Source organism: Cynocephalus volans, chromosome 10 (genome assembly GCF_027409185.1).
Source record: "Cynocephalus volans isolate mCynVol1 chromosome 10, mCynVol1.pri, whole genome shotgun sequence".
Taxonomy (NCBI): domain Eukaryota; kingdom Metazoa; phylum Chordata; class Mammalia; order Dermoptera; family Cynocephalidae; genus Cynocephalus; species Cynocephalus volans.
In genome coordinates this window covers 97,723,681-97,747,937 of record NC_084469.1, presented here as the reverse complement: position 1 = coordinate 97,747,937, position 24,257 = coordinate 97,723,681, and the positions used below count along the sequence as shown (strand labels likewise).

The following is a 24,257-nucleotide window of genomic DNA, read 5'->3' as shown; positions in this document are numbered from 1 at the left end:
CAGGTGTGCATGTGCACACACACGCAGACACACACACCCCCACGCTCACATGGTGTGATGCCGTGAGCTCCCAGAGGAGGGGAGCTTAGTGAAGCCTGGATGGAAGGGCCAGGCTAGGATGGCAGAGAACAGGCCTGGGGCTTGGAGGCTCTGGACAGAAGGCACGATCTGAGCATACCCATGGAGGCCGGCCGGCCGGCCGGCCAGCCAGCCAGCCAGCCAGCCAGCCAGCCAGGGACTCCTACGAAGGCTGGTGCAGGAAAGAGGCAGGTTCCAGGGGCAGAAAGAGATGTGGGAACTACTTAATGGGAGACTAGGGAAACCTGACCCTCAACCCCAGCCGTGGGGACACCCCTGCAGATCCCAGGGTAGACGTTGCCACAGGGCTATTCCCTGTCTTTCCCGTCTTGACGTGGTCCACTCTGGCATTTTCCCGTGTTCTCTGTCTTAACCGTCTGTAGCCCCAGCCCAGAGATGCCCATGCATTTAGGGAGGTTCTCCAGTTACCCAACCTGAGGTTCATTCTTGGGAAGTTCATGTAAAGCATTTTACAGTTGTGAACCTAAAGGATATCACTATAAGGGAAAAATACTTTTGAAAGTAGTTTCTGCTTACAAAAGTAATGCAAACATCACAGGAATGTACAGTGTAGAAAATCAGCATCCTTTCAAGGTCACCCCCTAACATGCTTGATTTCAAACCTGTTTCCTTTAACATTGATTTTGGATGTGGCCACATCCCTTTCACAGCTGCATAAGATTCCCCTGAATAGATACAGCATCATTTCCTACCCAAATATTAAGGAAATGTCCAGATGGTTTGCTGTCCAGGCTGCAGTTGGCTTCCTTTAGGATCTCTGCGTACCTGGACAGGTGTTCCTGTGGAATGAGGGAGCTTCTGTTTCCTGATTGTTGGTTTTATTCCTTCCCAATCACTGCCTGCCACTGAACCACACGTTCTGCATCAAAGGGCACCACAAAGAAGAGAGGAAGTGTTTCGTGCCATGGCGGTAGTTTAAAGGGTCAAGCAACCACCAATCATTTTTCTTCCTAGGCTTACTTAAAATCGCTTTCCCTCCAGTGCGTTGGCACCTAGGAGATACTCAACTCTCTGTCCTCAGGGGAATTGGAGACAGAAGTGGTACTGATAATTTAGAAAGTGTTGTTTTAGCACTGCACTGCAATTCCACTTGGCTGCGTTCTGTCCTCAGTGTGCTCAGAGCTAGTTCTTCAACAAGTTCCATTTCATTCATGGAAGCCTGTTGGCTGGCCCGCAGCCTGGGAAGCCATCACTACTGTAAAGTAAGATCTTATACAAGTGGGGGAAGGGACGCACCCTCCCAGCAAGCCCTGACTGATGAGGAGCAGGGGCTGATTGGTGCTTCCTGGCCAGTTCCCCTGCAGGGACCCAGGCTGCAAGGAAAAGCCCAGAGCACCAGGACGAGATGGGCAGCCACCAGGAGGCCAGAATTGGGCTAGCCAGTTAGCTTGGTTGGAGCACAGTGCTGATGATGCGAAGATCTAGGCTTTGATCCCTGTACAGGCCAGCAGCCAAAAAAAAAGGCCAGAGTTGACCACTAGCCACCAGACAAATACCATTGTGCTGGAGACCCCTGTTCCTGCTGTGAGCAGGGTCTTGGGCTTTACTTTTATCAGCCTTATTCCTGTGCTGTCTGTCCCCTCCCATGGTAGGGCTGAGAAGCGACCTCTCCAGCTGGAGGGGTGAGCCGTGCGTGTCCGCCCCACCTACTCACACTGTTTTTCCTCTTGTTCCTCCCCTACCTGCACCTCCTTGCCGACAGTATCCAAAAACAATGTTTTTATGCCATCAACCTTCTGCGAGTCTACTGCAGGCAATTCTGACTCAGAACCAGGTGAGCTGTCCTTTGCCTTCCCGCCAGTCCCCAGGGGGTTTTCCTGGGTTGAAAAGCAGTTGATGTTGACAAATAAGATCTTCAACAGGAATTGGCATTTGAAGTCAGGATTCTTTTTCAGTTCCTAAATGTTTTGGGTTGTTTTTTTTTTTCCCCAACTCTTCAGCTCATGGACTTGGAATCCAGTGTGAGACAAGGCTTCAATAGCCCTTAAATTTCTGTTTCTGCTAGTAAGGCGTGGTTATGAGAACTTATAAATTCTTTAAAAAACAAAAACTATGAAGAGATGTATTATTCATTTTTCAAAATTTTATGCAAGTAATAACATTCATAGTGGGGTTTTTTTGGTACAGGGATTGAACCCTGGACTTTGGTGTTATCAGCACCACGCTCTGACCAGCAGAACTAACCGACCAACCCATTCATATTGCTTGATAAAAAAAAAACTAATCAGAAATAGAGTAAAAAGAAGTCCCTGCCCCTTTCTCACTCAGTCCACCATCCCGAAGGGCAACTACTATAAAGTTTGTGTGATTTTCCAGACCCCTTTTCTGTGTATTAAATTCTTACATTAATTAATATTGCTTAGATCTGTTCAGATAAATATATTTAATCACAGCTTTAAAACTTTTAAGGAAAATAGCTTGATCCCTCCTGAAGAATATGGAAACTTCCTTTTTTGGTGTTTCGCTAGAGGACTGACTCCAAGATTTCCTGAAAGTTTCTCCCTCAGGGCTGAAATTCCTCATAAAAGAATTAACTAGCAAGTTTAACAACCTAAATTCTGTAACTGAAACTGCCTTATATAAATTCATTGCCAACTTCAAAAGCATTGTGAGACAAGTCATAGGCCGGCAGGATGTCGGTCAAGGGTAGAGGTGAGTCTTTTGACTTTGAGGATTGATTGGATGGCACCATTTCAAATAATCGAATTCATTCTGACTCTAAAAGCAAACTGTTTTGAGCAGCCCCCCCTACCTCATCCTGTAGAGAAGCTTGGTTTTTCAAGGTCCTCAGGAATGACACATCAGCTATACTGGAATATCACTTGGCAGATGGTGTTCTGAACCATGGGGTGGTGTCTGCAGTGGAGAGGTGACATCTGCCAACCTGTGGTTTAGGTTATCAGTGGCTGAAGACATGTATCATGCTCCTTTTACGCTTTTGAGCTCTATCACGATCCTGTGATCACTTCCTAAGTCTGTGCATGATGGCCTCCGTCCCCTGTGTCTCACCCCAGTCTTTCTCCTCCAGCATCAGGAGCAGGGTAACCCTGGGGGACAGGGCAACTCAGATCCATTTCATAGGCCTGGACACAGCCTTGATTTGAAGTCCCTGGTGCCCTAGTACGTGGGAGGGTAGAGTCATGTTCGACTCTAGTGCACATCTGTTTTGCAAAGTGAATTTCACATCCTTGCCTGCCTGCCTTTCTTCTGTTTTTTAGCTTCAGTTCTGAAAAACTCTAATACGTACAGAAGATTTATAAAGTGGTTCTATGTCTCTTTGACCTGCAGACCCCATTCTGTTTTCCTCACTCGTTCCCACTTTGCTCTAAAAGGATCAGATCCCGGATCGCACCTTCCATACCTCTCTTCCCATCAGGAACAGTTCCTCAGTCTCCCCTTGACTTTTATGACCAAAGGTTGCAGGTTGGTTATTTTGTAGAAGACCCAGGTGACATGTCTTGGGTGGGAGCCTCACAGAAGTGAGGCTGTGGTCGCTGTGCACCACTGCTCACTTGTCCTCCTATTAGCAGGGTTGGCTTTGAGCACATGGTTAGCAGTATCTGCTTGGTTTCACCACTGTAAAAATGACTCTTTCCCCCTTTGTGCTTACTGTTTTCTGGAGAGGTCCTCTGGCACTCTCTGTCCTCGTCTCACTCTTGCTTCCAATTTTCGCACCCAGTGCTGATTCCTTCCTTAAGTCACATCACTCTGCTCATTGCCAAGTGGGCTTTTCTGGTTACACTGTCCCTCCTACATTCGTTAATTAGCATTCTCAAAAAGAAAGAAAGAAAGAGAGGGCGGGGGGGAGAAAGAGAAGAGAAAGAAAAGACAGAAAGAGAAGAAAAAGAAAAGTTAATTAGCATTCTACTGTTAGGAAGAGCTCTCTCTTCTCCCCACTTATTTATTCATTGTTTTATTATATCAACATGGATTGATGGATTCCTGTTTTCATTGGTGGGTTATAATCTGTTGTTATTAGTTCCTGTGTTAATGTTCAGGGTGTCCCATATCCAGCCCATGAGAGCCTGGTCAGGCAGGTTCCTAGGCCCTTTTGGCATGTCTCCATCGTTCTTTTTTTTAAAGATGACCGGTAAGGGGATCTTAACCCTTGACTTGTTGTCAGCACCACGCTCCCCCAAGTGAGCAACTGGCCATCCCTACATAGGGATCTGAACCCGTGGCCTTGGTGTCATCAGCACCACGCTCTCCCAAGTGAGCAACCGGCCATCCCTATATAGGGATCTGAACCCGTGGCCTTGGTATTGTCAGCACCACACTCTCCCAAGTGAGGCACGGGCCGGCCCTGTCCATTGTTCTTTTGTGCACTTCGTTTACTTTCTGTCACAACAGAGGGCTCCGGGCTCATCTTTCCCTGTTCCAGCCCCGTGATCCCCACCATTTCTCCAAGGGGCCCTGGTTCTCTGTAGTAGAGAGTGGTCTTCAGGAAATAAGATCCAGGTGCTTGGCCTACTCCCTGCTCCCCTACCATCTTGTGGTATCTCCCCACTCCCGGGTCGTCTTAGTGGACAGAGCAAGGACCACGCACATATCTCCATCTGCATGGATCTCTGTGTCTCTGTCTGCACATGTAGATGACCCTCGGGGCACGTGAGTGCTTCTAGTCCAGGACCAGTGGTGTTGGCTCCAGCTTTCCCCTTGCATGTTTCTGCCTCTCTTTTGTGACAGTAAGAAACCTGGCTCCCTTTGTCCTCAGTATGTTTGCTCATTGCTCTGTACTCTGTGCATGGCCAATCTACCTTCCTGTCCTTGCCCAGGCCCCAGTTCCTACAGACTGCCTGCTTTTGGGTCATTTTCACCATCTGTGCACGCCAGGTTTCATTCTGATGTGCTTTCCTGGTTGAATCAGGAGTTCCCTCAGGGGTGGGCACTGCTTCCCTCAGATGTCACTCGGGATCTCTTGGATGCAGGCAGGCAGCACCCTCAGACAGGAGGCTGCCTGCTTTAGACTTGCTGTGCAGCAGGGCCAGGGCAGCCCTTTCCTTCCCCCCAGGGCTCTCTCCTCCAGAGCGATACATGTGCCCTCAGGAAGTGTAGTGGCCTGTACACCCCTGCACCTCTGGGCTGTGTGGTGGCCGTCGGGCTCTAGCCATGAGGCAGCAACTTGTGTGTACCCTGACAGTGCTGCAGGAAAAGCAAGTTTCTGGAAGGAGTGAGAAGAGACCACATTTGTTTTAGTGGAGTGGGGCCTGCAACAGGGACCCCCTGTGAGCACAACTCTCTGCTGCCCTGACCCCTTCTGTCTCAAATCTCCCATTGCCATTAGAAGTGTGGCATGCCTATCTGTCTGTCTGTCCGTTCACTGTGGCATTCAGTGTGGATTTTATGTTCATCTGCGGAGTGGGCCAGGGTCGGGCCCAGAGTTAGTGGCCTGGTCAGTGGCAGCGATTCCCCGGACGTGCCACCCGCACCAATCAGCCTCAGCTGACCCATGAGGCTCATGTGGGTGTTAGCATTGGCTCTACACTGAGCAAAGTGTTGAAGAGCAGTCTAACCAAAACTAAGCGTTCTAAAGCCGGCTCTAAGAGCTTTCTGAAAATTATCTAAATTGTGGACTTGACCTCAACTTTTAAAAATGTATTTAAATTGCCCATCGTCTTGTGAATAATCCTGTGCTTTAGAAATGTAATTCAGTATTTCTCTTCTGAAAAGGAACATCTGGAGGCATCTCTTACCCCGCATCCTGTGGTATCTGGTTCTCCTGAGTTTGGTGTTTCTGGCCGCTCTATTATGGGAGTGACACCAACCCCACCAACACAGGCTCTTGGAAGCCCATTGGCCTCAATTCCTTCATACTAGTAATAAGAGTTGTTATAATCCTCTTAGTGCCCAAGGAAAGCAGTTTGGCTCACCAGCACATAGCCAATAGTAAAAGTGCCTTCTTGTTTCATTCTGAATTCTTATTTGATTTTGGTTCATATCTGAAAGTTCAGTCTGACAGGCACTTGGGGTTTTATCGTTGTCATTGTTTTTGTGTACAATTCATTGGTGTTTAGTATATTTACAGAGTTGTGCAACCACCACCATAATTAATTTTAGAACATTTCATCACCCCAAAAAGAAACCCTGTGCCCATTAGCAGTCACTCCCCAACCCCCCACCCCCAGCCCCTGACAACCACTAATCCACTTAACCGTCTGTATGGATTTGCCTGTTCTGGACGTTTCGTATAAATTGAAGCAGACATTATGTGACTTTTGGGATGTCTTCCCATTTATTTAAGTCTTTAATTTCTTCCAACAATGTTTTAGAGTTTTCTTTTGTTAATTTTATTCCCAAGTATTTTATTCCTTTTGGTGCTACTGTAAATGGAATCTGTTTTCTTAACTTCCTCCTTGGATTGTTTACTGCTAGTGTACAGAAATGCAATTGGTTTTTGCATATTGATCTTGTCCCCTGCAACCTGACAAGTGTGAAACGTTAGCACAAAAGCAGGGCCTCCTCCTGTAGCCCATGATGCCCTCGTCTCAGGAACAGGCCTGGCCTATTGGGAGTCACAGGTCTTTTATGATGATCTTTCCCATCGTGGATCAGATTAGACTGGCCCCTTCCTCCCCGATATGGGCAGAGTCACCAAAACAACACAGATGAAGGGGTTCATGTGGACAAGTAGCTGAGCTGAAATCAGATTTTTGAGCCATCCCAGGAGCCCCTGGGTGTTCACTGTCCTCCTCTAGCTCTGTGTATCTGTCAGCCCAAACTCAAGTACTAGGGGAGACCCGGCTTCCTTGCACGGGGCCAAGAGCCCTCAGTAAGCAACGAGGTGAAGCTCCATGGACACATATGGAAAGTGAGAGCAAGCCCATCCTCTGCCACCTCCGGCCTGTATGCCAAGGCTTTTCCTGGCCACGGACGCATCCTGTGGTGGACAAGTCCTCTAGGAAAGGGAAACGGATCCCTGAAATCTTTGTTTTGTGGCTCCCTGCCATTCTCCAGTGCCTACAAGCCCAGCACAGGCCTGCAGGGCAGATAGCAGGCAGCTTTGCACTTGCCCTGCAGCTGGAAGGCTGGTCTCTCATTGTCAGCAGTTTGCCCCAGAGCCATCCCCTCCTGCAGTCCCCATCTCCTTCCCCTCCCCCAGGCTGCCTTACAGCCTTGCTGACTGGACAGGGCTTTTGCGTATCTGTTTTACTATGGAAACACTTTCTCTGGTTCTCTGTACCCACAGTCACCTAGGCCAAGATCATAGTCCTCTCCTGCACTTCCTCCCTCCAGGTTCAGCTACCTCACCCCCGCCCCAGGCAAGCCTGCTTTTTATATGTTGTCTTGTGCTTTTAGAGGAAAAGAGCAGCGGGTTCCGATTGAAGCCCCCGACGCTGATCCATGGCCAGGCACCCAGCGCAGGTAGGTTGCCTGTCTTGGAGACAAGGGAGATGGCTTTCTGACACCTTTCCAGGCCTCTCTGCCCAGCTCCAACAGGACCCCGTGGGCTCAGCCCACTTTCTAGGTTATCTGCGACCTGTCACGTGAGTCCTGGAAAGCTGCTTTAAAGAGAGCCTGTTTGACCAGGGAGGTCGGGCCCTACCAATGAGCATTACATGCTCAGAAGAAGAGGCAGTGGCAGCACAGGAGCAGGCAGGATGTTGGGGTTCCACACCCAACAATAGCACAGTTGGTTCAGAGTTCAGACTGTCCCTCCAGAGCATTCTGGCTCCAGCATGCCACAGTGCTTACCCTGATTAACAGAGCCGCCTCAGCCCGCTGAGGAAGCTGAAAGGGAGCCTGTACAGGGCAGGACACGTTCTCTCATGGTCCTTGTCCCTTCTGCATTTGCCAGAGAGATTTTTTCACTGTGGTTATTTTGAAAAGCAGGTGCAGAGGTGCCTTTTCATGACCCCAAGGAGAGTCCTACACCTCTGAGGAGTCTGAATTCACCGCTTTCCTCTCTCACCATCTCCTCCTGACTCATTGTATTTTTTTAGTGGCTGGCTGTACAGGGGTTGAACCCTGGACATTGGCGTTATCAGCACCATGCTCTAACAATGGCGATAACTGGCCAGCCCAACTGCCTGACTCTCAAATCCAGCACTAGGAGCACATCTGTCCCTCAATTCTCCTTGTTGTATCACTGGACTAACTGGATTAATAACTAATTTTCAGACTTGATCAGTCATTTGGGAATTCCAGTTAATCATCTATAAAAATAACAGTGACCAGAATCTGCATGTCTAACTGTCTTTAAAGAGATGATATTAGGTCATTTGGTTTTTAAAAAAGTGCTTCCCTGCAAAGTCTTACCTGTGAGGCACAGGAAATGGGTTGCTGGGGGTTAGCCTTCTCAGCAGCACCCAGGGCAGGGGTGTTGTTTCTGCCAGGGGTCTTCAGGCCCTGGGAAAGCCAACTTCCCTAACCCAGGTCTGCCAAGCCAGAAGCCCAAGGAGCAGCAACGGAGCGTGCTTCGCCCGGCAGTGTTACAAGCTCCGCAACCGAAGGCGTTGTCACAGACCGGTAAGAAACAGTAGCCCCAGTGCCCGGGACAGAGGAGGAGAGAGAGACGATTCCGTAGTCTCCCAGGGCTCTCGGCTGAGCGTGACGGTGTGGGTGAAAAGGTGCTTTGTTCATTCACTGTCTTCATAAAGGCTGGCCGGCTCCCATGAGAACTTAGATTTGTTCCTATGTGTTTGCAGGCAAGACTTCAGCCTCGAAATTTTACATGTTGTCTGAGAGACTTAAAAGGTCATTTTGATTAGCTGTGCATTTTTATCTTCTTTACCAACCTTTATACATAACTCTTAAACTGTATTTCCATTATATCCACACAGGTAGTGGTTTTCTATTAATCCTTGATTTTCTTAGTACTAAAGGGATTTTCTTCCTCTTGATCTTTTCCTGTAATTCAGGAACTCTTTATCAGGATATCAGGAGCAACTTGGCATCCAACGCGAGAGAAATAGTTAATATTTCTAAAAGGTTTTTAATTATGTGGGAAATACTAAGCAGTCAAAGGCAGATTTTAAAGTGTGCATGTCATGTGCTCTCAATTATTTAAATGGAAAAAATTGCATAAAGACCTTATTAGTAAAAATAGTTTTATAAAACTCAAAGAATTGTTCTCCCAATATATTTTTTCTATTTCTTTTTTTACTTAATTAACAGTAATGCTTCTAGAACATACTGAAAAGTCACATAGTTCATTTTGGAATAAAGATAAGACATGCTAACTTCTGTGAGGTTTTTGTCTTTTGTTTTTATTTTTTATTTAAAAATTTGTGAGTTTAGTAGTGATTCCAGGTCCTTTCCTTAGAAAGGAGACATTATACACAGTAGGAAGGGGCCCACCCTTGGTCTAGCCCTCAGCACGCTGCACATGTGGAGGGTGGTGGAGTAGGACGTGCCCTCACCGAACACTCAAGTTTCCCCACTCTCCTTTCCTCCCGCAGTCCCGAGCAGCGGCACCAACGGCGTCAGCATCCCAGCAGACTGCACAGGGGCAGCGACATCAGCATCCCCTGAGAGCACCACACGGAGAAGTCCCTCTGACTCTGCTGAAGAGGCACACACACTTGAGGTCAGTGGGTCGTGGGGCAGGGGGAGCGCTGCTTGCTGGGCCCCCATGTGAGCTGGAGGGGGCAGTTCTCAAGGTTTGGCTGAGTTCATAGACTGCTCCCTGTTGAAAGGCTTTCTGGATTTGCTCAGTGATCTCAGTGAATAACAGTAACTGATGAACCAGTTCCTAGACTACCAAGGGTGGTCTTTCTCCATCAGAAAGAAGGTTGCTGCAAGCAGAGCTGTGCCTAAAGGCCTGTGTTGCCTGAGCATGTGGCTTCCAGGCATCTCGAGGGAGCACTGCTGCCAGGGGCTCCTTAACCACCGAACTCTGGGAGTCCTGGGGCCAAGCAACAGCCTCGTGAGTGCACGTCATGCAGTAGTTTAAATGAAGAAATATCTCCCCTCTCTGTTTTCATACCCAGTGACCCTCGGGGATTCATATATGTATGCACATTGTAGTGGGAAAAGTTTGCCTGGGGAGTCAATTCAGAAATAGTTCATTTAAGAAAAAAGTCCTCCAGCATTCTGGGGTTCCGGAGATCAGAAGCAATGTATTTCACAACAGCTGTGCGATCAGGGACATTTGGTGAAGAGCCTACTTTTGAGGTTGGCAGAGATGGACTTGACATCACAGTTGCCATAACACACCAGACGTGTGTGTTTCATTTTAAAAGGCCATGTTCACTCTTACACAGGCACAGGCTGCATCATGAAGTCAATAGTAGCAGAATTTACAGGGAGCACAGTAGGGAAACATTTAGACTTTTGACCAATGGACTAGAAAACGTAATTAGCGCTGTGATCCTCTGACCCTGGGGCTGGAAACGCCTCCAGCTTCAGGAGCCGTGGTGCCACCTTTCTCCCGCCGGGGTCCTTTTTTCTCTGGCCCCTTCATGATGTCTCCTGGGAAAGCCCTGCCTCATGTTTTTGTCCACGTTACAAAACCCCACAGCATCAACCTGAAACCTGTTTTGTATTTCTTTTCAATTGTACTGTAGCTTTTATCATGTATAAAACATATATATATGAATTACTAGCAACTTCATATCCCTTTATCCCAGGATAAATGAATTAGTTCTTAAAATGTTTGATTACAAAAATCATGCCTGTATGTTGCAAACATTTAAACACTTGGAAAATCTATAAAGTAGAAAGTGGAAGTCACCCTCCAATTAATAGGTCCCCAGATAACCTTTGTCAATAGTTTGACTTTATCTCTCAATTTTTTTTTCCTGGGTCTTTCTAAACACATACACATGCTTGGGATTGGGTTTGCTTTTAACAGAAATGGAATCACACTTCTGTATCCCGCCACTTGCTTTTTTCCAACCAATCACTGTATTGGGGCATCATTTCATGTCAGAGACTTGCCTCTCTCTCGGTAACAGCTGCATTGTATTTTTTCCCCAGGGTATTTGGTTGTTTTTTATTTTCAGTGGGAGTTGGCAGCTGGCTGGTACAGGGATAGAAACCCTCTACCTTGGTGTTATCAGCACCCCCACTCTAACCAACTGAGCTAACTGGCCAGCCCCTTCCTCATTATATTTTGCATTCTAAATTATTTAGCCCTCAGCTAACGATGACCATCCATGTAGCTTCTGGTTCTCCGCCAGTACTAATGGTGCTATGGTGCCTCTTATGCCACCTGCGTCTGCACTCTCGTGTGAGTATCTCTGAGAGTGGATTCTTAGAAGCACTTTGTGGGCACGTCGGACAGTGAGGTTCCCCTTCTGCACCACATCTACCTGTATAGAAAAGCCACTGCTCTTCAGGAACTTTCAAATACCAGAAACAAATCTGACTCCAAAAAATGTTGATTAAAAGCATCTTAATTAGAGCTGGCTGGTTAGCTCAGTTGATTAGAGCTCGTTTTTATAACACCAAGGTCAAGGGTTAGGATCCCTGTACTGGCCAGCTGCCGAAAACAAACAAAAAACAAAAAAAGCTTCTTAAGAAAGCAGACTTGTAGACATCCATGGAAGGCTTGGTATCTTTTGGGCGAGCTTGGCCTCACCAAGGTCCAGTTTCCATCAGAGCCCTTGGTAAACCAGGACACTGTTGGTCCCTGAGCTCCCCAAGTGTTGTCTGTCTGTGCTGCCCTGTCTAGCCCCCAGCTGAGGTCAGGAGAGAAGACTGCAGGGCCCCTAGCACCACTGAGGCAGCGGGTCCTGTTGCCTGTGCCTGGGAGCCGTCTGGCTTCCAGGCCTGAGGACCAGTCTCCAGGTATCCAAGCCTGACCCTCCCACTGACTGCCATGTTTAGGGGGCTAACAGCTCATGTTTGGTGATTTTGGGACCCTTCTCCCACGGCCCCACCTACAGAATGTTTATCCCAGGCAGCTAGCTAGGTTGGTCCCCTGACGTGTCTTACATTGGCCCTTAGCCCAGGGACCAATCCATGTCCATAGAGGTGTGGAGAAAATAAAATGGTGCCGGATTGCTCATTTGCTCAGTGTTTATCTGGGCTAAGTGTGTCACTTGTTTTTGGTTATTGTGTTTTTTTAATAGGAGAAAGAGCCCCAGAAAAATGAGTCTAGCAATACGTCTGAGGAGAACTGTGAAAAAAAAGGACAAGTTGCACAGCAGACATTTGTATTTGGGCAGAACTTGAGGGACAGAGTTAAGGTATGTGCTCGGGTATTGAATGAGCTGTTGACCTAATGAACAGGAAGTCTACTCTTTCCTTTAAAAAAAAGTGGGGGGAAGGGGAAAGAATATGTCACGGGGGCAGTCCTGTGACTGATGGCCCAGTCAGCTGCTGGCGTGCATGCTTTCCATGGCCCTGTGATTAGCCCCCAGCTCCGGACACACCCCTGCCCCCAGGCTGCAGAGGCCTCACCTGCAGTGACCTGGGGTGCTGCCTGCTGCCACTCCCCCTCTGAGTGAGAGACTCAGCATTGTCTTCTCAAGTCAGGCTCCCTCACACTTCTGATAGCAGGGGACAGGAGGTCATTGAATATGCTTATCGCCAAGAACTCATGTTTACGTAGCAAAGAAAGCAGACAGCGTGACCCAGGGCCATAGACGCTGCCAGTGAAGTTCTTGTTTCCTTGTTTCAGTTGTTTCACTGTTTCTGTGTCTCAGCACTAGCAGTGTTTGGACCTAGTCTTTTTTTTTTTTTGGCGGCTAGCCAGTATGGGGATCCAAACCTTTGACCTTAGTGTCATAAGACTGCCCTTTAACCAACTGAGCTAACCAGCCAGGCCTGGACCGGTCATTCTTAGTTGTTGGGGGCTGTCCCAAGCATTGCAGGTGCTGAGCAACGTCCCTGGCCTCCACCCACTCCATTCCAGGAGCACCTCCCCCAAGTCAAGACAACTGCAAATGTGCCCAGACATGGCCAGTTATACCCTGGAGGGCAGATTCACCCACAGTTAAGAACTATCACCTTAGGGCCCGCCCGTGGCTCACTTGGGAGAGTGTGGTGCAGATAGCACCAAGGCCGTGGGTTCAGATCCCTGCATAGGGATGGCCAGTTAGCTCACTTGGGAGAGCGTGGTGCTGATAACACCAAGTCAAGGGTTAAAATCCCCTTACTGGTCATTAAAAAAAAAAAAAAAACTATCACCTTATTTTTTTTTAAGTAGAGTGGGGCAGGGAAGAGACTGTTTTCTCTCCTGAAAGGAAGAGAAAGTGTCAGTCACCTCCCGGCTACCCTGCAGGTATATCTGTCTAGTCTGAAGACTGAGTCAGGGGGTGGGGAGCACCTGGCATCGAATCCAGCCACAGGCATCGAATGTCTTTCCGAGGAATTTCCAGCAGTTCATCTGGCAAGAAGCTTCTTTAGAAGCCTGAGAGGCAATATCTGTGGCATGTCTGGGGACACTGTGGTTGTCACAAGTGGCAGGTAGGGGAATGCTCCTGGCCTGGAGTGGGTAGAGGCCAGGGACGCTGCTCAACACCCTGCAGTGCCCAGGATGGCCCCATCACAGAGAAGTATCCAGCCCCAATTGTGAGTAGCACCAAGGGGGACAGACCCTGAAACAAGGAAACAAATATCCCTCTTACATGTAGAAAGTCTTGATGGTGTTTTCTGCTTTCTCCTTTGTTACTCTCTGTCCAGCGGAAGCACAAGTCCCCTGAGAGATGCGAAAAATAGGTGTTGATGCTGCCTTGGCTTTCAGCCAAAATAATGAGTCCCCTGTGGGCTACTTCCTCCAGGGAGAAATGTGAGAGGCGGAGGGGCTTGGTTGTGGGACCTCAGGCCCTGCTGAGTCTGTACCTGCATTTGGGGGTAGAGCTACTTTAAAATTAGGATGGAATCAGTATCTTACAGAGGTCAAGAGCTTGCACGAGGTTTGGAGTCTCACAGTCATATCGCAGCTTCTCCATCGAGAGCAACCTTGGGGCATGGTGGATTTTTTTTGCTTATTTTTTTGGTTTTGGTGGCTGGCCGGTATTGGAACCCTTGACCTTGGTGTTACCAGCACCATACTCTAAACAAGTAAGCTGAACAGCCAGCTGGGCTGTGGTTTTTTTAACCCCCTGAGCCTCTGCTTCCTTGTTGGTAAAACAGGGTACCCATCACACAGGTTCTGTGAGGATTCAGTTAGATAATATATGTAATGGACTTAGCACAGCAGTTGGTTTAAAAGACACCATCAAGAAATGATGTTTTTATTATGTTTATGATAAACCCTTTAAAATACCAGATTTGTAAGCATTCTCTGTTCTCTTGGTACAGAAGCATTGATGAAAATGCCAACAGGATGCCAGCTTGAGTGTAGTTTTTTTAATAACAAGGTAGAGAAGATTCTCTAATGCTTTGGGGGGGATGGCTGGCAGCCAGTATGGGGATCCAAACCTGTGACCTTGGTGTTAAAAGGCTGTGCGCTAACCAACTGAGCTAACCAGCCAGCCCGAGCTCTCTAATGCTTGAGGAATTGTTTTTGTGTCCTAATTGTTAAAAGCAAAAAGGGATGAAGTTGATTACAGCCCCACCCCCCAACACACACACACACACACACACACACACACACTCTCTCTCTCTCTCTCTCTCTCTCTCTCTCTCTCTCTCTCTCTCTCTCTCTCATGTACATGGTAGGATTTGCATCTTGGAGCTGTGCCAATAGTGTATAGGTCATGCAGACAAAGTTGTAGAATCCAAGACTCTGCCATTCTCTGGTTAGTAAGTGTTTTCTCTCTATTTCCCAGCTAATAAATGAGAACACTGACGTAGCTGACGTGGAGAATGCCGGACACCCCAGTTCAGAAACGCCTACCGCAACAAACTATTTCCTTCAGTATATCAGCTCCAGGTGTGTGTTTCAGGCCCGGTGGCCAGCCTTGGTGTGGGGAAGTTGGGGCACACCTCGGGCATAGAGGCGTCCCTGGTCCTCAGGCCTGGGAGCCTAGAACCTGGTCTAGGAGCCAGGTCCTTCAGGGGTGGGGAGCTGGACAAGAGAGAGCAGATGCCAATAGAACCCAGATAACCCTCTGGACCCCTTTCCTCCCCACTCTGTGCCCAGCTGTGGAGGGGCCAGAATGGTGGGCTTTGTTGTGGGATTCCCACACACACCTGAGGCAGGACCAGAGTTCTGTGGGGCTGTCCATGCGCATGTGGAAGACACAGCCCAGGCCTTGGAGCAACCTCTGTCATAGAGACCTCGTGCCCACAGCAGAACTGAATGGGCTGTTGGCAGCCAGGTTGTCTCTGTTAGCCAGAAGGTTCCAACTTCCCCCTTACCCTGCATTCGGGCACTTGATTGGCACTGCTGATGGGGTGCTCCGCAAGGGCCTGGCCGCCTCAGTGGGTGTTTCAGAAGGAAGCGTGTCCCTATCTGGGAGACAGGCTGGCAGAGCGGGTAGAATGTGGGCTTCCCTGTGCTGTTGGGACACTCCATCAAGATGAGCTGAGGTCCGTGTTTCCATCTGGCACAACAAGGCAGAGTGTGTGGCTCCCCGTCTCTGGCACACCGGCTTGTCTGCAGCTCGGGAGGTGCCTGGACTGTTCTCTGCACTGGTGTTTGGCTTTCATCCACTCTGAGTGCATGTGTGTGTGTGTTTCGTGTGTGTGTGCATGTTTGTCTGGTCCCCTCTTACTTGACAATTGCACACTCACAGCACATCTTCCCTTCAGTTTAGAGAACTCGACCAATAGTGCCGACGCCTCCAGCAACAAATTCATATTTGGCCAGAACATGAGCGAGCGAGTTTTGGTGAGTGGCCATGGTTGGGACTGTTCTTAAAGACTGGATGGCATTTAGCACCAACCTCAAATCAAGGGGACATGTGAAGTGTGGCTGCCGCACTGGTAAAATTGGGAAGTTTTCAGTGCAAGTAAGGGAAGGCAGGCCTGGTTCAGACTCTGCTTAATGATGGGGGCAGGACCGTTGGCTCTGGTGACCCCGGGAGGCAGTCCAGGAGCTGGCATCCACTCTTCCTGTCTTTCCTCCCTGCCAGCAGTGGCTGACTTCATCCTCAGATGGGTCTTCCTGAAGCTGGCGCCATGCTTCTTTGCTGTAAGGCCAGATGGAGTGACAGCCATCAGACACAAGTCCTTAGCTGTGTGCTGCTGGGCCAACCTGAGCCCTCTCTGGAGCCCAGGGAGGTCAGGCCCACACAGACCACGAGGCTGCAGCTCAGTGGGGGAGAGGTTCCCTGTGTTCCCTGTGACAGAGCCAGACATGTCTGTGGGGGCGGGACCAGCCATGCCAGCAAAAAAGGCTGCCGGCCTCCCTGCTCTCCTGACCACACAGCACTTGACTCCCAAGGGCCGTGTTCCATTCCCAGGGAGAGTGACCAGCCTGGGACAGGGTTCTTGAGTGATTTACCTGCTTCCTTATGTTTGTTCCTTTTTCTTCCCATTTGAATGCACACAACTCCACTGTGTCAATTGTGATTGTGGCTAAGGATCGATTTTTGGCCCACCCAATTATTTCCATCTTTGTCTCAGTTTAATTAAGTTAGTGAGCCTCTTGCTTCTTTTCTGTCCTATCAATACTGTCCTTTTGCTGTTACAATGAAATATTCAAAGAATTACCTCACACAGACTGCCATACAGGCAAAGATGAACAGTGAGGTCCATGGGACTATCAGCTGGTGGCCCTTGCCTCCCAGCAGCACCATGAGAGACCAGGGGCTCCCAGAGTAGCTCGGGGGGATCCTTGTTAGGATATGCCTGTGTGGAGGCAGGGCTGGGCAGAGAAGTGCTGAGAGTGGCTCTCCCAGCTTGGGGGCTTTCTGTTCTGCAGCGATTCATCCACCAGGACCACACAAACATGTCCTCCTTCCTGTGCCTTCGTTTCCCTGCAGAGCCCCCCAAAATTAAATGAGATCAGTTCAGATGCCAATAAGGAACATGTAGCGGCCGAGTCCGGATCAGAGTCCTCTTCCCAGGAAGCTACCCCTGAGAAAGGTGCGTTACAGTCCTGCTGCCTCGTGGGCATCATCATGGCGGGTCAGCGTGGGGGTGATAAGGGACCAGGGGAAATTGTCTACACTCCTTCTGGGAGGGAGGAAGAAACCTACTCCCCCAGCGGTAGTGACCACATGTGGACCAGCTACTAAACAATCTAAAAGCAGCGGCTGCAGCCTCCAGAACTCTGAATGTCAGTGAGCAGAATGACAGGAGATGCTTGTCTTTGGGGGCCCATGTGGCACAGCCAGGGGAGAGTTGTGGAGGAGCTGTCGCCTCTCCCTTTCCTCTCTGAGGCAGCAGGTGAGGGAAGGTTCTCCTTAGTGCCTTCTCTTGTAAGAGTATCTCGCTGTCTGTCCTCTGCTGCTTGGCAGCTCCCACATGGTCTCTCTGCAGCAGGTTCCAAGGCTGAGTGATGTGGTTTGTCCCCAGGGCCACTCCAGAGGTCAGGTCTGGCCTGCCCAGGGGTAGCTGGTATCCTCGAGGCGAGATCCGATCCTCTCGGTCTCCTGTGAGGTATATACTCTCCCCTCACCAAATCAATAGTCAATGTTGTTTAGCAAATAACATTTCAGAGTCCCTGGCTGAGTCGGCAGCCGCCTACACCAAGGCAACAGCACGGAAGTGTTTGCTGGAAAAAGTGGAAGTCATTACCGGGGAGGAGGCAGAGAGCAACGTGTTACAGGTGAGGGGACAGGGACCTCCCTCGGTGGCCCCTGGGTTCTCTGTGCACCTGGGGGGTCCTGTCACCAAGGGCTGGACCCACATCCTCTGGGCATTCAGTCCTCCCCTCTGAGGCAACAGGGGTCCACCAACTCTGCCCTCTGGGACCTCAGTGGGGCTCTCATGGAGAGCTTAGCATGTGCCAAGGGACTTGTAGTACTGCTTTGGTTTTAGAGTGAGAGGGTCTGTTTTGAGAAATTCTTGATAGTTCAGGGAATGACAAAGACTGTCATTATAAACCCCTTCTCTCATTACCCAGGGTTAATAGCTGTCATTAGTTTGTTACACCCCGTGGTGTTTTAGTTGGAAAAAAATCAGACACAGCCGGAACTTCCCTCCCATTCCTCCCTGTCCCCATTGTCCCCACATACCGCCCCCACCAGGCCACAGCCAGTGCCTGGAGTTGGGTGGGTTTCGTGGGCAGATCCATCTGCTTTCCCTCCCTTGACACATACATGTATGTCCATGTCTGTGAACCATGCAGGGCCCTGTTGTTTCCCCACTCAACCTTGTTTCTTATCAACTCGAGAGATTGTCTTAGAAGGATCTACAGACTTTTTCGGTGAAGGGCACATACAGTCTTTGTAGCATATTTTTCTTTTTTTTGTTTCTATTTTTGGTGGCTGTCCAGTACGGGGATCTGAACCCTTGACCTTGGTGTTGGTGCTCTAACCAACTGAGCTAACTGGCCAGCTATTTTATATAGATAGATAGGTAACAGCTTTACGCAGATATGATGCACATACTGTATAATTCACCCTTTAAGTGTACAATTTAGTGGTTTTTAGTATATTCCCAGCATCGTACAATCATCACCACATCTAATGTAGAACACCTTTGTCCCCTAAAAAGAAACCCCATTCCCATTAGTAGTCACTCCCCCAACCCCCTGGCAACCACGAATCTACTTTCTGTTTCTGTGGATCAGCCTGTTCTGGACATTTCATATAAATGGAGTCACACACTATATGGCCTTTTGTGTCTGGCGTCTGTCACTGAGTGCGATGTGTTCAAGGTCCATCCACATGGTAGCGTGTGTCAGAGCCTCATTCCTTTTCATGGCTGAGTGATATTCCATTGGAAGGATATGCCACATTTTATTTATCCATTTGTTGGTTGATATTTGGCTTGTTTTTCCTTTTTGGCTATTATGAATGATGCCGCTATGAACATTTGTATACAAGTTTCTGTGTGAACATACATTTCATGTGTCTCGTGTTGCTACCTAGGAGCGGAATTTCTGGGCCATGCGCTAACTCTCTGTTTAATTCTTTGAAAAACTGTCAGGCCATTTTTTCCCACATAGGCTGCACCATTTTACATTCCCACAAGCAGGGTGTGAGGACTCCCGTTTCCCCACATTCTCGCCAGCACTTGTTATTGTCTGTCTTTTTGGTTATAATCATCCTAGCAGGTGTCAAGTGTTGTTTTGTGTGGTTTTGATTTGTTTCTTTTCTTTTCTTTTAATTTTAGTTTTAATTATTTAATTATTTAATTATTTATTTTTAATAAAATAATACCTCTCTTAAAATGTGAAACCAGGGCTGGCCAGTTGGTTAGAGCATGGTGCTGATGGCACCAAGGTTCAGAGTTCGATTCCTGTACCACCCAACCGCCAAAAAAAAAAAGTAAGACACATTCTAGCTCAGAGACAGTATAAAAAACTGGCCAAGGGCCAGATGTGGCCCTTGCTGGCTGACCTGATAGTCCATGTGGGTTAGAGGGAGACTCCTGGTGGTCTGTCCTTATCAGTACACCTGGCCAGGGTCCCTGCTCACCCAGAGGGCCCCACATGTGTTCCAGATCCAGTGTAAGCTGTTTGTCTTTGACAAGACCTCACAGTCGTGGGTGGAGAGAGGCCGGGGGCTGCTGAGACTCAACGACATGGCATCGACCGATGACGGGACGTTACAGTCCCGACTAGGTGAGCTGCAGAAAGAGGGGGCTGCCGAGGCCTCCTGGAGGCAGGCTGGGCTAGGCTGTGGTGGGGTCCCTGTGGAGAGGGGTTAGGATCCTATGGGAAGTGCAGTTTCTAGAGGGAATGAAGGAGGCAGCCCAACTTGGCCCTTGTCAGAGCCAAGGAGAGGGTCCCATAGGAGAGCCCTCACCCCCCTGCACACACACCCCTCAGCCCACCACTAGATGCCCTCAGGAGCTGGCCTGACCCTCTGGCTCTGGCTGCCAGCCCTCCCGTGACTCTCCTATTTAGGATTAAGGTGGATTACAGTATTTAGTAACTTTTAAATTTATGTTCTGACAATAAAAGTTGCAGTTTTATGGTAGAAAGGGAAAAAAGGAAATCAAACATCAACTGTAATCTCTTTATAAATAGAGACATCTCTGCTAGTAACATTTAGTAGTCCATTCCTCCTGTTTTCTGGTCCTTTTTTAAAGGAAATAGGATAATTTTGTATTCTGCTCTTTTCATTTGCTATTTTATGAACATGTTCTTGTATTGTTAAAATAACGATTGTTTTGGGAAAAACTTCTACATTAATATTCCATTGACAATGTACTTAACCTTTTCCCTGTTGACAGACATTAAGGTTGTTCCCGGTTTTGCTTTTTTCACTCTTGTAGATAACAATACTGGGGCTGTCTTTATACATGAATCTTATTCCTACAACAGTACTTGTTACAAAAATGAGCATGTGCACACGCACACACACTTGAAGAAAATCAGCATGTGTGTGTACGCGTGCACATTCATTTTTTATCTCCCCAAATCAAAGCGTCCTCTGGCCTTTACAGAAACGTGGGTTTCCCGTCCAGCAGTAGCTCACGGGGTCCCCTTTAAGCGTTGTTTTCTCACACCTCAACTCAGAAACACTCCCAAGGTCAGAACAGAGCAGAGGACAGTTCCTCCTGCTGGGCACTGCTCTTTTTACCCCCATAGACTTCCACCTGATTTGTTTTTCATGGAAACATTCAAACGTGTGTATGGAGAGCACAGAGCACCCTCAGCCCCCAGCGCCTCCCCCAAGCCTCAGGCATCAGCTGGTGGCAGCTGAGACCTATCCAAGCCCCTTTCCCTTCTCCCCCAGCCTTGGGCCATGCCCACAGGTGGGCGTCACACACTCCAGAGAGGCCAGGCCTGTCCCATGTCCCTCCACAGAACACTGCACATGCACCTGCCTCTTGATGGAAGCTCTAAGCAGTGGTTTTGCTCTACTTTTCTCCTGAGAAAATCCAAGGGTGGGGGCTGGGACTTGGCCTGCATGTGGGGACAGTCAGGTCATCAACTTCCTTCGCAGTTCATGTCACTTGCCTAAAGGGCATGTGTCGCCAATGTGCAACCCCCGCCTCGTGCTCTCGTATAATCTCTCCTTCCCCAAGGGAACAGCTGTCCTGGCGCCCACCTGTGTGGACCAGACAAAGCCCTCTGTGCGCTGGATGCGGCCTCTGCAGCCGCAAATGCATCAGTGGCCCTAGGCAGTTCTGGGGCCGGGGGTGAAGTGCCCCCACTCCAGGGAGCCAGGGTGGTGCCAGGGCCCGCCCCAGTGTCAGGGGTCTTGCTCAGTCTGGTGGGTCTTAGGAGAATCAGGGGCTTTTGCCCCTGCAGTGTGCCATGTCCTTCACAATTGTGTGTGTCCTCTGAGCTGGCTGTTTGGCGGGGGGTGGGGAAGGGGGGCCAGGGCTGAGTGGCCTTGTTGGTTGCAGTGATGCGGACCCAGGGCAGCCTGAGGCTGATCCTCAACACCAAGCTGTGGGCCCAGATGCAGATTGACAAGGCCAGCGAGAAGAGCATCCGTATCACGGCCATGGACACCGAGGACCAGGGTGTGAAGGTCTTCTTGATCTCGGTAAGCCCCCCATGTGGGCAGCAGGCCCTCAGGAAAAGGAGCTGCAAGCACAGAGTTCTAAACAGGGCGGAACACCTGTGAGCCTACCAAAAAGGTAGACCATGTGGTATCTGGACCCTGTGTCCCACCAGCCGTGTGGGCACCTCGGTGCACTGGGCACCACTGGGCTGGACAGAGGGGTGCTTCTCCACTGTGTCACCTTCATTCATGCTCTGGGGGTAGAGATAGAGGCGGGTCCTGTGGTCCCACATGCAGCACGCAGAGTCAGGATGGGAGGGAGAGTGGGTGAGGGGGAGACTGGGTTGGTGCAAGAAAGAGGCAGGGGCAGCCCCAGCCCAGCTGCAGGCTCAGCCCCTGGGGGACGTAGCGGGGTGCGGGCCACACCAGAGAAGGCTCAGTGCCCAGACCCAAGGGCAAGACTTGCAGTTGTGGACATCAGCCACTGTGGGGCAGGACGGAGGTAGGGAGAGGGGACAGGCCGAGGTTGTTGCCTGGGACACAAGGGTCAGGTTCCTCCCTGTTCCAGCCTCTGGAGACACAGATCCAGCGTTGTCATCTTCTCCCCAACCTGGAGAAGTAGTTAGGGGTTGGCTGAGATCAGGTGATGTGTTCAGAGCAAACAGTCCTGTGCTGTCAGTCACCTCTGTCATGTGTCCTATGTGGAGGGACGACCACCCCAGACCAGCACTGACCTGCCTGACCCCGTGGAATCCTCCCAGCTGCCGGGGGGTGGAGGCCTCCTCCATGAGGCCTTGTGGATGAGACACCTCTGAGCCTTCGTACTTGAGACTTCCAGCCCGCATCACAGGCAGCAGAGGAGAGGACTGGGGTTCCAGGGGCCTCACAGCCCCTGTCCGTCCCCCAGGCCAGCTCCAAGGACACAGGCCAGCTGTATGCAGCCCTGCACCATCGCATCCTGGCCCTGCGCAGCCGTGTGGAGCAGGAGCAGGAGGCCAAGGTGCCCGTCCCCGAGCCTGGGGCCGCCCCATCCAACGAGGAGGACGACAGTGATGATGACGATGTCCTGGCTCCCTCAGGAGCCACTGGTGAGCCGGGCAGTCCCTGCCCTGGAGGGATTGAGTGGGCTGGTGTCATGGGTCCTCCCACCTGCTGTCATTGACCCAGGGCTGGCCTCTGGGAGGGGGTGGCCTGGCCCAGGAATTACAGACTCCATCCAGGGCAGGACCAGGGCCTGACGGAGAGGCCGCTGCTTCCCCACAGGCACTGGCGACGAAGGGGATGGGCAGACAACCGTGAGCACATAGCGGCCGGGAGCCTGGCTGCACGTGAGGCTGCTGCTTTGTCCGTCTGTCTGCCGCCCGCCCGCCCCCTCCCCGCAGGCAGCGTCGAGGTGCGGGGCCCGGGAACCATATGCCCCGCCGGGTTGGCCACAGTCTGGACCCGCACGTCCTGTTGATAAGCAGACTCGGGAACTGCCTGAATGTGGCTTGGGACACGAGACCTCATCATATTGATGAGCAAAACAAAAAAGAACATTTCTTCCCTCCCCTCCTTTGAATTGAAATGGCACATTAAGACTTGTCATGGCTTCTCACTGGGAATGGGAGACCTGATTTCTTCACCCCTCGTGTTGCGAGCCTCTGGGTCCAGCTGGAGCTTCAGCCTCACCACCGCCTCCTGCCCACACCCATCCCTCCCTGTCATGGAGTCCTGCCCTGTGGGGAGCAGCTGGCCCTCTGCACCCTGGGGCTCACCCCTTCCTACCAGCCAAGGTCCCTTGTCTCAGGCCTGGGACCCCAGCCCAGGCCACGGGGTCTGCTCACAGAAGTGTAAACACTGGGCCTGTTGGACATTTCGTTAACTACTATTTTTATTTCCTGTTTCCCCTATTCTGATTTGGGGTTTATATTTTACAGATTTTATTTTATTTTTTTTTATTTTCAAAGGCTTTGTTTTTGGTTTCTTAGCTTAAGATGCTCTGGTGCGTTGAGCAGACACAGCTCCATCGAGGTCCCTGTTCTTGTGGTCCTGGCCTCTGAGCTGGGGGAGAGGGTGTCACCAGGCCCCCACTGTTCACCCTGGTTTCCTCCAGACCAAGTCATAGGGTACTGAGGTGTTGGGCCTATCTGGCTTAGATCTGGAGAGTGCCTATCTGGGAAAAGATCCCTGGAAGGGTCCCCAGGGTCTCCTACCATCATCCTCCTTGTCCACATCATGTGGTTCACCCATCATCAGGCACCCAGGCAAAAACCTGCTTCCTGCTGTTGGCCATTCATTTCCCAACACTGGCGTCACTGCCCCCAAAACTGTCCAGGGCTGAGGGCCTCTGGGGGAGGTAGAGGGCGACCCTAGCTAGGACTTCACTGAGGAGCCAGGGGGCTGGGCCAGACAGCAGGCTGTCCCACACACGCAGCACACACAGGATTGGCACCATGCCCACCCCCACCCAGGAGTGTGGTCAAGAGCCAGCCGGCACCGCCCACCCTGTCCCACCCTTGGAGAGTTGAAGAGAAGGCCTCGTTTCTCCAGCTGTGCTGTCCACACCTCCAGGGTCTTTGGCTGGCACTGCCCAGCCCCCGAGCAAGCCTGAGCCAGGGAAGACACCAGAGACCCTCCCAACAGATCCGGTCACACTTCTCTGCTTTAAGCCTTAGCCAACTAGTGACAAGTAAAACCAGATAACGCCCATGTGTTTTGGAACATTTATGTAAGATTGTCATATGAAATGTATTTGGGAACTACATTAAAACTTTTAACTAAAGCCCTGGCCTCCTGCATGCCCCAAGGGCCACAGGAAGCCCATGGCCT

The 24,257-nt window shown here is 50.2% G+C and overlaps 1 protein-coding gene across 4 annotated transcripts in view; it reads left to right on the top strand.

Annotated features, from left to right (window-relative positions):
- The window catches only part of RANBP3 (RAN binding protein 3), a 58,164-nt gene extending 33,954 nt beyond the window's left edge, over positions 1 to 24,210 (top strand). For 2 of the 4 annotated variants that reach the window (XM_063112015.1, XM_063112017.1), the window contains 13 exons: positions 1,802 to 1,873; positions 7,396 to 7,461; positions 8,473 to 8,565; positions 9,498 to 9,625; positions 12,114 to 12,230; positions 14,760 to 14,863; positions 15,685 to 15,763; positions 16,860 to 16,962; positions 17,538 to 17,647; positions 19,489 to 19,609; positions 21,346 to 21,488; positions 22,354 to 22,534; positions 22,710 to 24,210. In XM_063112015.1, coding sequence (XP_062968085.1) covers positions 1,802 to 1,873; positions 7,396 to 7,461; positions 8,473 to 8,565; positions 9,498 to 9,625; positions 12,114 to 12,230; positions 14,760 to 14,863; positions 15,685 to 15,763; positions 16,860 to 16,962; positions 17,538 to 17,647; positions 19,489 to 19,609; positions 21,346 to 21,488; positions 22,354 to 22,534; positions 22,710 to 22,753 — 1,361 coding nt within the window. In that variant the 3' untranslated portion in view covers positions 22,754 to 24,210. The remainder of the gene's footprint in view (positions 1 to 1,801; positions 1,874 to 7,395; positions 7,462 to 8,472; positions 8,566 to 9,497; positions 9,626 to 12,113; positions 12,231 to 14,759; positions 14,864 to 15,684; positions 15,764 to 16,859; positions 16,963 to 17,537; positions 17,648 to 19,488; positions 19,610 to 21,345; positions 21,489 to 22,353; positions 22,535 to 22,709) is intronic. The other 2 variants (XM_063112018.1, XM_063112016.1) reach the window with 1 other exon arrangement.
- The last annotated feature ends 47 nt before the right edge of the window (positions 24,211 to 24,257 follow it).